The sequence below is a fragment of the Trifolium pratense genome, linkage group LG5, assembly GCF_020283565.1.
Source record: "Trifolium pratense cultivar HEN17-A07 linkage group LG5, ARS_RC_1.1, whole genome shotgun sequence".
Taxonomy (NCBI): domain Eukaryota; kingdom Viridiplantae; phylum Streptophyta; class Magnoliopsida; order Fabales; family Fabaceae; genus Trifolium; species Trifolium pratense.
Window position 1 is genome coordinate 27,221,055 of NC_060063.1, and position 12,378 is coordinate 27,233,432.

Genomic DNA, 12,378 nt, shown 5'->3' on the forward strand with positions numbered 1-12,378 from the left:
TAGTGGCAAAAAATCTCAAATATATACTATATAATTTATATTATTCAATTAATCCGAAAAACAAACTTTTATTTATAATTAGAGAGAGAGAGGGTAGCATACTAGCATATAAAGGATGCTAAGCCACCGTAATGTCTTATTTTAAATCTTACCATGAGAAAGGTATATGGTATCAGAGAAATTGTGATCAAGAGGTATTTTACACTCAATAAATTTTTGGCTTAATTAGTAAAATGGTCACTTAAAGACATTTTTGGTTTTAGATCGGTCCCTTAAAGAAAAAAAGGTCCAAATAGGTCCCTTAAAGAAAAAAAAGTCCGAATAGGTCCCTTAAAGACATCTCCGTTAATCAGTTTGGTCGACATCTCCGTTAATCAGTTTGGTCCTTTTTAGGGACCAAACTGATTAACGGAGATGTCTTTAAGGGACCTATTCGGACTTTTTTTTCTTTAAGGGACCTATTTGGACATTTTTTTCTTTAAGGGACCAATCTGAAACCAAAAATATCTTTAAGGGACCATTTTACTAATTAAGCATTGAATAAATTTTTTTAGTAGATTTTAGTGTATTACTCCAAATAGCACATAACCAACATTTAAAGAAGTTAACCCTACCAGTCTACTGCAAATAACACATAAACTACTACTATAAAAGTTACAAAGATAAAAAGTTGAATAAAGTTGGTGATATTCATTAATCAGATGCACAATCAACAAGTAAATATATGCTGTCTTTGATGTTACTCAACCAAAGTGGTGAAGCTTGTTTCACCTAAATTTACAAAAGCAATGTTGATACCTACAACACGAAGCTACTTTTATTTTAGTTTTTTCTTGTGTGTTTGAATAAATTTATAGATTCCATTCATTTCTAATCATTGATGTTTTTAAATTTTTATTTTTGTTCCAAGGGCTTAGAAAACTAGAGGCTTAATTAATAAAATGGTCCCTTAAAGACATTTTTGATTTCAGATTGGTCCCTTAAAGAAAAAAAGGTTTAAATAGGTCGCTTAAAGAAAAAAAAGTCCGAATAGGTCCCTTAAAGACATCTCCGTTAATCAGTTTGGTCCATAAAAAGAGGTCTAAATAGGACCAAACTGATTAACGGATATGTCTTTAAGGGACCTATTCAGACCTTTTTTTTCTTTAAGGGACCTATTTAGACATTTTTTTCTTTAAGGGACCAATATGAAACCAAAAATGTCTTTAAGGGACCATTTTATTAATTAAGCCAAAACTAAATTATATAATAAATTTGCTTTTTCTTCTTGTTTCAAATTGACTTCAAGTCCACATCTCCGAGAGATTGTCCGCTTTGGGGTTAATCCGTCATGATTTTGTCCTTTGTAGAAAATGTGCCTCAATAGTTTAAAAGATATGAGTGTTGTATATAAACTACCCTTATCCTCGATTACCAAGTAATGTATGACTATTTTGGTGTATCCAGAACACTTCTTTATACCCCCTTACATAAAACAAAAATCATTAAATAAATTTAATTTTTAGGTATCTCTAATAAAACATTCATAATAGACATTTCATTCAAAATAATGAAAGGAACACTTAATAAATGGATATCTATTTTGTACACAAAAATAATAATGGATATCTATTTATTCTGAGGAGTATCTTAAACAATGTAAATGCTAGTACTAAGAGCTTATAAAAAAAAAAATGCTAGTACTAAGATACTGAAGGAGCAATTCTGACCACCAACCATCGGCAATCTCCCACATTCGAGTTACAAAACATTCATGCACTCAAAAATTTCAATGGACGTTGGATCAAAATCAACTGGTCTAAATTTTAAATTCAATAGTTCATTTTTTTAAATTAAAATATACACTAAAATATAAACCGTTCAATTTCATTCTAACGACCACTTACATATCTAATCTCATTAGATATATATAAAAAATCTCATGAATCGGTGAATGTAATAAATCCAAATCCTAGAAATTTAGTGTCATACAGTTGAAAAACGCGTTGGGCTAACATATTTTAATTTATCATTTTGTCTGTGTTCATTTCTTTCCTTTTTTTCCTCTCATGTTCTCTTCTTGACTCGGGATCACTCATACAACTCAATCTACTACTACTATTCTCACTCATTGACATAAATAAAAGCTACTAGTTCCTTACTCAAAGAACTCGTACCGGTATTCTTGAGTTCACAACCCTAAAAACCTTAGATTGCTTCTTTTTCTTATCTCATTTAATTTAAATAAGTGGTTTCCACTTCAATCAATTTTTTTTTTGTCATTTTTTAGTGAGTGATTTGTGTCATCTCATAGCGACGTTATTTGATTTCCTGTTATTTGGGCTCGTTTGGCCCAACTTTTTTTAGAGCTTATGTAAACAGTTTATGCAATATAAATTAAGTTTTATGCTATTTTATAAGTTCATACTAGTGAAAATTGTAATTTTATAAACTATTTTATTATAAACTACCTTAACAAACTTATAATAATATATAAAAATTGCATAAATTCTGAGCATATGCTCTAAAAAGACTGGGCCAAACGAGCCATAAAGCTACGTACAGGATAATAAAACAATTATTAAGGGTAAGTTAAAATGTAGTATTTCTTAACTTGTGTATCTAAATCCTAAACTATAAACAATGCAAATTCTACTGCTAAGATATTGAAAGAGGAATTATGATAGCCACATTCACATAGTAAGTACATCGAATTAGAGAATATTTACGCACTCAAAAACTTCAATGGACTTTGGATCGAAATCAACCCGTCTAAATTTCAAATTCAATAGTTTAGTTTTTTAAAATTAAAATATAAACTTCAAACTCATTCTAACTACCACTTACATATCTAACCTTAACCTTGTGAATCGATGAATGCAACAAATCATCTAAATCATACATCATACCAACATAGTGTTATACAATTGGAAAATGCGTTGGGATAACATATTTTATTGATGATCCTTTTGTCGTGTTCACATCTTTCCGTTTTGTTTTCCTCATTCTCTTCTTCTTTTATCGAAAAGGGAGGTGGTTTTGATCTTTTCTTGACTCGGGATTACTCTTGTGCTTCTTTTTCTTATCTCATTTAATTTAAATAAGTGGTTTCCACAAAGATTAAGTTTTCCTTTTGTTTTATTGGTGAGTGATTTTTATTACCTCAGTGCGACATTGTTTGATTTCGTATTTTTGTGCGGTGTTCGTTTGATTTTTCGTATTTGGTGCGTTGATCGTTGGATTTTTCGTCTTGTTGTCGTGTTTGTTTGGTTCAAATTACATATAAGCTTCAACCAACTATTTATTCACCGAATGACTAAGTTCGTCAACGATTCATTTTTAAAGACATAGATATTCCTGTTTTATTTTAGGTTACCCTGATATTGATACGAAGTTTCCAACGATACATTTTTAGAGACATAGATATTCCAGTTTTATTTCGGGTTACCATGATATTGATACGAAGTTTCCACCACCGTTAATGATGACTAATCTCCGTTGGGAAACCTATAGGACATACAAGGTGGTTTCTCAAGGGACCAAGATTCTTACTACTTTGACCAATTCATTGATTTTCTCCCATTATTTATAGGCATAAGTATGTTTTTTATGCTATTAACTTAAATATTATGAGTTTGTTTACAAATTCATCTTTTTACATATTTTAACAATGTTAAATTTGTATTTATATCTGATATATACTCTACCAATTTGAATTTTTTTATTTTTGTAAAAAAAAAGTTTCATGTGACTCAGTGTTATAGAGTTAGACCAAATGACACTTATTCTTGTCTCACATCTATGTTTTCAATTTTACCATTTCTTGCACCCACACCACATGGGACACTAATGTCCTCAATCAAGTATTGCATCATCACAATTAATGTTCTTAACAACTAATAGTTTCCATATCCTTCCCTATACCAATTACTACTACTTCATAACACCGTTTTATTTGTCATGTAAAAAAGTACCTAAGTCCCAAACTTGTTTCATTTTCCATCTTTGGTCCTTCAACATGGTGAAGAACAGAGCTGAAAATTTTAGCTCATTGTTTTCACTTCAAAATCACAATCTTTTCTGTGTAAAATTTGCAGCATCAATTTTCTTAGTGGGTCTTGCTTTTCGTATTGTTTTTTGGGATTCATTCAGTTTTTCATCATTTGTAGAGATAGAAAAAGCTTCTTCTTCTCCTCCTCCACCTCAAACAGAACCAAAAACAGAGTCCTCTGTTTTCTCTTCTCCAATTGAAGCACCAAAATTTGATGAATTTCAAGTGAACAACAAGACTCAAACTTTTTTGAATGGTAAGAGACTTTTTTTGGTTGTTTTTGTGAATAAAATGTTTATTTTGTGTGTTTTATTTACATTTCAAAAATGTTGCTTGAAATTTTCTAACATAGCTATGGACAAAAATTAAAAATCACCCATGTTGCTTTTATTTCTTCTCATTTCTAAGCTTTGCATGATTTTAAAATTTAAATTAACCTAATATTGCTTGTTACTACTTTTCTTATTGAGTTAATTCCATACATGCATGGTTAACTATATTTTAAGTTCATTTTTCTTTTACTTTGTTCCAAGGTTTTAAACCGAAATTAAATTGTGGTTGCAGTCGTAAATACATAGAAAAACCTTAGCTTAGACCAAAATTGCAATCCCAAATCTTTTTTCAAAATCCTTACATTGTTTTATCATGTATTTAATTTGGCAGAATCACGATGTATCACTATAATTTTGATAAAAGCTATATTTCAGAACTTCTGATTTACCGTGATACCAAACATGCGGTGACTAATTGACTAATTTGAAGCGTTTATGGCAATGTTTGAACTAGTACTAATAATGTACTTTGCAAATGTTTAGTTGCAGAAAAATGTGATTTGTTTGTGGGAGATTGGGTGTCTGATCTATCTTATCCAATGTACACAAATGAGAGTTGTCATGTGATTGAACCTCATCAAAATTGCATGAAAAATGGACGGCCAGATTTAGGGTACCTTTATTGGAGGTGGACCCCAAAAGAGTGTGAATTACCAAAGTTCAACCCAAAGAAGTTTCTTAATCTCATGAGAAATAAAGCAATGTCCTTTATTGGTGATTCTATCTCACGCAACCATGTTCAATCCCTACTTTGCATTCTCTCACAGGTATAGGTATTGTTAACTTTGTTGATCTTACTATCTAATTTGCAACTTCAAATTCTAGGCCTTTTTGTTGGAAAGATTAATTTCACTCTTGATTAATACTAGTACTAATAGTGATTCAAGATTTTTAACTGCGGTTACATTGCGATTTTTTGTATTGTGGTTACATACATACAACTGAAGTGGTTGAAATCGCGGTTGTAATACAGCTGTGAAGACATAAAAAATTTCGAAGTTGTGACTATAACTGCAATTGCAGATCACAACTTAAAATCTACTCGAGTGTATTTTTTTGTGCAACTTGATATCCGGAGTGTTTTTATTACAAAGATTTTACTCTTGATTAGTACTATCTACTAATAAATTAAGATTTTAAACTATAGTTACGTTGTGATCCTTAATATTATAGATAAATGTGATTGTAATTACAGTTGCGATGTGGTTGTGATTGTAATTATGATTGCCGCCCGCAATTTAAAAGATGCTCAATTGCATGTTTTTTCCTCACCAACCTTTGAAGACACTTGTGCTTCACTCCACTTTTTGGGCTTGTAAAATTTCAAGAATTCACCATGACAACATCTTTTTTGGGTTTTTCTCTTCATTTAAATGTAGTGAAAGGCATGATTCCAAGATTTTAAAACAAGGCCATGTGATTCAATGATGTAAATAAATTGCATTGCATCAATAATCTAATTGGTACTATTTCCAAATCATGATTTACAAGCACTATGGTTCAACATATTGCAATGAATAATCCTTGTCATTGTCAATAAAATGTTGTTGATTTTGGAATACAGCTGGTGCTAATAGCATATGGTTTGGTCCACTGTCTTTTTCCTACCTACATTTTTCCCCCTACCTACATTGAATAAGGAAAGACTTGCAACCAAATGTTCTAGATTAGCTTTGTGTTTGTCATAGTTAGTGTAAAAAAACACCTTGAAAGTTTGCTTTCAAGTTTCCATGAATACAACACTTGCCAAATTACTTATAAAAATGGCCCGTCGTGAAGAATTGGGTCCTTGAAATTTGCTTCTCTCAAAGTCTCTGATTCGAATCATTTCGGTGTCACTTCCTGTATTGGGCTAATCCATATAGAATAAAAAAAACATTGGCTTTAAATGGCACCCCGCAAGTAGGCTTTAAATGGCACCCCATTTATCATAAACTAGTACCTTTATTTTCTTCTAGTAGTGTCTTGCACACATTGTTATGTCAATACTCCTTAATTTGATAAGCTTTGTCCCCACAAATACTTGGTTTATCTCATTGTTGCACCATGTATTGTCTCAACAATTGGTCCTACAAAATGTGCATTAAATCAAATTCCAATGATCTTACTTGACACACAGGTGGAACCAGCTGTTGAGATCTACCATGACAAGGAATATAGATCAAAGATATGGAAATTTCCTTCTCATAACTTCACACTCTCAGTAATATGGACACCTTTCCTTATCAAAGCAGCTATTTATGAAGACATGAATGGAGTTTCATCTTCAATGGTACAACTTCATCTTGATACTCTTGACCAACTATGGACCAAACAATTCAACACTTTTGATTATGTTGTAATTGGTGGTGGAAAATGGTTTCTAAAGTCTTCAATATATCATGAAAACAACAAAGTATCTGGCTGCCATTACTGTCCTGGAAAGAATTTAACCGATCTAGGGTTCGACTACGCGTACCGCAAAGCTTTACAACTTGTTTTCAACTTCTTTACAAGTTCTAGCCATAATGCAACTGTTTTATTTAGAACTACAACACCAGATCATTTTGAAAATGGTGAATGGTTTAGTGGAGGGTATTGTAATAGAACTATACCCTTCAAAGAGGGTGAAATTGATATGATAGATGTAGATTCTATCATGAGAGGTATTGAAGTTGATGAGTTTGAGAAAGCTATTACATCACTAGGATCTGAGAAAAGGGTAAAGTTGAAACTTTTGGACACAACTTTTCTTTCATTGTTGAGACCAGATGGACATCCAGGACCTTATAGACAGTTTCAGCCATTTGCAAAAGATAAGAATGCTAAAGTTCAGAATGATTGCTTGCATTGGTGTTTACCAGGACCAATTGATTCATGGAATGATATAGTAATGGAAATGTTAGTCAATGGTTAATAATAATGTGAGAATAATCTGTCACTGCATCACATAGATTTGAACTTTGAAAATGGTTTCAACAATGATAATTTGAAACTCAGGATTTTTTACTACATGATAGTGTGATTCAATACTTCTATTAGGTTGAGCTTCTTTGTGTAGATGGTATTGTACAGCATAATCAAAACTTTGCCATGTAATTTGTAAAAACTCATTTCCTGTCCTTTTCAACATAATTATAAGGCAAATGCTAAATAGTGCCCCCAGACACTTTTTAAGCCCTTAAATAGTAAGTTTTTTATAGAATTTTTATCGGAATGCGTAAAGTCAACGCATTGGAAATTACAGTATTTAACTTTTTGAATAAAAAGTTTCTTTAAATGGAATGCTTAAAGAGTTCCCCGGGGCACTCGTTAGCAATACCCTAATTATAATTATCAATATATCATCCCTATTTTATTTGATTTAATCAGAGAAAGGTGAGAACTTTGCCAATTTGGCATAAACAAGTAATATGAGATGATAATCAAGTAATAATATCAGTAATAATATCTTTGCCAGCCTAATCAACAAAGTATTTTAATCAGAATTTTTTATAGATGATCAGTAATAATATCTTTGCCAAGTATTTTGTTACAGAAAATATTGAACTAGTCTCAAACCAATGCAAAACAACATCGATCACTCTTTTGTTTCACCTATTCAACTTCATTGCGGGCTGAAATGTCTATTTCATATTAACATCTTAAACAACGAGTAAACAGTCACTTTGTCCCTGAAAGTGTCACTCGATGTCACAGTGGTCCTCGAATCAATGAAAAACATTTAAAAATCCCTGAATTAAAACTCCGTTAGTCAGAATCATCTGTAACGTTATCTCTCCGTTTATTTTAGGTGATGTGTCCCAAAGTTTGACTCATTGACCAACATGTAGCAATATTTTATTCAATTTTAACAGCCACTTAAGCAAGGACCAAATTGACACTCAAAATCAAATACTTATAAATAAAAAAATACAATAAAATATTAGAAAAACTAAAAATTCAACCAAAATCAATAAACTCGTCTCCAATCTCCGGCCATAATTCATCTATCAAAACATTAATTTTTTTAAAAAAATAAAAACAAATTCATACCAAATCCCCCTCTCACCTTAAAAGTTAAAGTAAACTTTAAAAAAATCCAACAAAGCATCAAAATATCCGAGTCAAAATGCCACATCAGCGTATTACAAGACACATTTAGGGAGGGTTTTTTTTTCCGTTAATTTGGGGGCTTATTTGACAGCGAGTGACACTTTCAGGGATTAAAGTGGTTGTTTACTCCTTAAACAAGTAATTTGCCATATTTTTTTTTAAATATACTAACGAGAGTGAATTGACTAATTAGATTATGTTCCATTTTAGTATTATCGTACATGATATTTTAAAGAGTTTCACTTTATATATTATTGTATTTTAATTTCATTTCATATTAATACAATTGAATATGATTGGAGGAAAATAAATATAAATCATTTTCCTTTTCATTGGGAGTGAGAGGGAGAGCGGAATCAGGCCAAGAAAATTTCCATTCATGTAGCTAGCTAGCTTAGGTGGATACTCGACCTTCGTCTCCAAAGTGTTGTATGGTACCAAACACTTAGCTGCAAAAACTTCAGCAAACAAAGTGGAGGTAATCCTCCATAAGCTAATTGAGCGATCTTTCGTTCCTCTAGCTTCATACCAGAGAAGTCTTACACTTTGAGGTCGGCATATCCAAAACCCTATTACTTCTGGAATGTTGGTCCATGTCCACAAAAATGCTTATTAGGTGTTTTTTCTTATCTCAATTAGGAATTGAAATCAATTTAAGATTTGATTTGAAATGTTTTGTTTAAATTGATCGAGTTAGTATATGTGTTATTTCCACGGTATAAGTTGACTCAAAAGCATATTTGTAACTTTTAATTTGATCGCAATTACTATAACTGTTGTATAAATATAAAAAAATACTTATATCATGGTTATTTCCGTCTATTTTCCAAAGAATGGAATTAAAATATTATTTGGTCATATCATAAAATATCAGTTCCTGATTCTCTCATTCACAAGTCTCTACATCAGATTGATGGAGAAACTTTAGAAGGAGATGATTCATCTTCATTAAATTGGGCGTTTTTTCAAAGATACTATTAATGGATATGAAATTACGGCGATCTCTAACATGGAAAAGTTTCTCAAGTGGTGCATGGTGTACAATTAATAAATAACATCATAACGAATACGAATTTCACAAAATATACCATTTGATTTAATGTTTATATCATATAGATCATCTATAAAAAAATTAAAGAAATTATGGATGATCTATATGATAAACTTTCAAACCAACGGTCGATTTATAAAATTCGTATTTGTTATAATGTTATTCACTACTTGTGCACCATACACTACTTGAGAGGCTTGTGCATGTTAAACAAAGACCCAAATTATATAAAATATATTATATAAAGGGACAAAAAGAGTGAAAAAGTCTTATAATTTTTTTTAAGCAAATAGGTGCAGAAGTAAATCCTCTACCACACCCAAGCTAAATTAAATTGAAAAAAGAATATAATACTTTTAATTCTAATTTCTAATTTCTAACGTATATACTATTTTGTACAAAAAGAATTAAGGTGAATGGAACTGTTCAAAAATAATATTTCCCCTGTCCCAAAATATAAAGAAAAATTGGTCAAAGAAAGTTGATGTATTTAGTTAAAAAATTGGATTAAATACATCAATTTTATTTGATCAATTTTCCCTTATATTTTGGGATGGAGGGAGTATATTGGTTTAGTTGATTGGGAGTCTTATTGGAGATTGATATGCATGATTTCAACAATCATATCTATTACCTGAAAATGAGGAAAGTCATTTGTATATTATTTATTAATATTCAAATTTTATTTTATTTTTAATTTAAATTTCATAATATATTATCATACATGTAGTTGGTTGGTAGTGTTTTTAATATTGATATGTATGACTCCAAGAATTTTAACATGTGATAATGATGAAAAATTAATTGTATTATTTATCTATTTTTTTTATAATTGAAATATCATGTTATATTATTTTTTTTAAATAAAATATATACATAAGATAATTACACTTGAATGAAAGGCAAACATGCGACAAGCTGCGCCGTTATTATTTGTGTTTTCATTCTTTCTTTTTACTTAAAATTTACAACACTAATATTTTTAAATTAAAAGTAAGATTATCAATTTTAAATTTAATTAAAAATTAAATTCTCAATCAAGAATATTCAAGTTTGATCTCTAATTAACTTGGTCGGTACTTGAGTACCCATAAACAACACCCACGCATAATAATCATTTTTCTTCCTTAAAACTCCAATCCTTAATGACATCCAGAAGCATCAATATAATGAGAGTCATCTCAAGTTCTCAACTATGATGGCACCACTCTCACTAACCTTGCAAGCATACCACAATTTATTGATAAATAATAGAAAAACAACAAAGTGTGTGTTTCTGTGTGGAGCATGAACCAAACCTACAATAGCAAGATATTTACTTAAACCTATATTCATATTTCCTAAGAAATCATCATCCAGGAAAGAAACTAGGGACTAATTGCCACCGATAGAAGCCTTGAATTAAAATCCATTTGAGGAGGTCAAACTATGATGTATGGATACTCCATTTAGACGGAGTATGTGTTAGATAATAAAATAATAGTCTATGTTATTGGGACTGTTAGTTTAGAGTCATTAGGTTTTATTATATATTTTCTAGTAACCTTTTTGTAATGTTAAGTTATGGATATTCTATTGAACCCTAGCCGTCTTTCTCTTTTCCTATTTGTATATCTCTAATTCTAACATGGTATCAGAGCATGGTTCGATCCACCTTGAATCACTTATCGTTTCCGCCGTTGAATTCCCATAAGTGTTTGGGAATGTGGAGTTGTTTTGCTCTTTGATTGTTGTTGTGCTATGCTGCTAAGAAGAAAAAGAAGAAACGTGAAGTATTGTCAGGTGTGCTGGAATATTGAAGGATTGTATCTTTGGGTGTTGATCAATTTGTGGTTTTGGAATGGTTCGTATAGTTAATTTTGGGGTTTGTTAATTGCACGTTGCAATTGTTATTTGCATTACACATGAAGTATTGTCTTGGGTTCTTTGCTTTCTTTACAGAAAGTGTATCAATTTGATAGTTTCCTTACTACAAATGTGCCACGACGTACGTGATGCATCTATTTGGCAACAAAAGATATATGTGCATCTTTATTTTCGTTGACTGGAGGTAGTTAATTTGGTTCGTATTGTTCTTCGGTTTGATTTGATTCGACGTATTTATTCATCTCTTAGATTGTTTCTTCTTCAATTGTTCTTTTCTTTGTTGAGTTGATTGTCGTCTCAGTTGGTTTGATTATTCTGATTGCATTGCACTTCTTTCTGGCTTCTTCTGATTGCATTGTACTTCTCCCTGACTTCTTCTGATTGATTGCACTTCTCCTTGGTTACTTCTGATTGCATTGTACTTCTCCCTGGCTTCTTCTGATTGCACTTCTCTCTGACTTCTTCTGTTTGATTGCACTTCTTTCTGGCTTCTTCTGATTGCATTGCACTTCTCTCTGTCTTCTTCTAATTGATTGCACTTCTTCCTGGCTTCTTCTGATTGCATTGCACTTCTTCCTGACTTCTTCCGATTGATTGCACTTCTCTCTATTGGTTGATTCTTCTGTTTGGTTTAGATATGTTCGTTTAATTTGTAACAAGCTTAAAACTTAGTAAGCTTTAGGTTGAATGGTAATGTTTGAAGTTTATAGTATTTAGTATGTTTTTCATATTTTATTTGACAAACTCACAATGCTTCTTGTTGATTCATCGTGAGTTTGAGAGTAGGCGTTAGATAATAAAATAATAGTCTATGTTATTGAGCCTGTTAGTTTAGATTCCATTAAGTTTTATTATATATTCTCTAGTAACCTTTTTATAATGTTAAGCTATGGATATTCTATTGAACCCTAGCCGTCTTTCTCTTTTCTTATTTTTGTATCTCTAATTCTAACACCGAGTATGTATCGGGTACCGGTACACGTACGGTACTCCCCCGATACGCACCGACGCCGTACCAATTTTTG

The 12,378-nt window shown here is 31.2% G+C and overlaps 1 protein-coding gene across 1 annotated transcript; it reads left to right on the forward strand.

The window, feature by feature from the left end:
• The first annotated feature begins 3,762 nt into the window (after positions 1-3,762).
• On the forward strand, positions 3,763-7,504 carry LOC123885700 (protein trichome birefringence-like 25). Its single transcript, XM_045935004.1, has 3 exons — positions 3,763-4,286; positions 4,846-5,129; positions 6,482-7,504. Exons 1-3 carry the CDS (start codon positions 3,863-3,865, stop codon positions 7,256-7,258), a joined length of 1,485 nt encoding a protein of 494 aa, XP_045790960.1. The 5' UTR covers positions 3,763-3,862; the 3' UTR covers positions 7,259-7,504.
• Positions 7,505-12,378: the final 4,874 nt, after the last annotated feature.

What these genes read in the sequence shown, in the direction of transcription:
- LOC123885700 (XM_045935004.1), top strand. Translation starts at nt 3,863, where the DNA reads ATGTTCTTAACAACTAATAGTTTCCATATCCTTCCCTATACCAATTAC. An exon ending in GACTCAAACTTTTTTGAATG is followed by an intron (nt 4,287 to 4,845) that starts GTAAGAGACTTT and finishes GCAAATGTTTAG; the next exon opens with TTGCAGAAAAATGTGATTTG. An exon ending in TACTTTGCATTCTCTCACAG is followed by an intron (nt 5,130 to 6,481) that starts GTATAGGTATTG and finishes CTTGACACACAG; the next exon opens with GTGGAACCAGCTGTTGAGAT.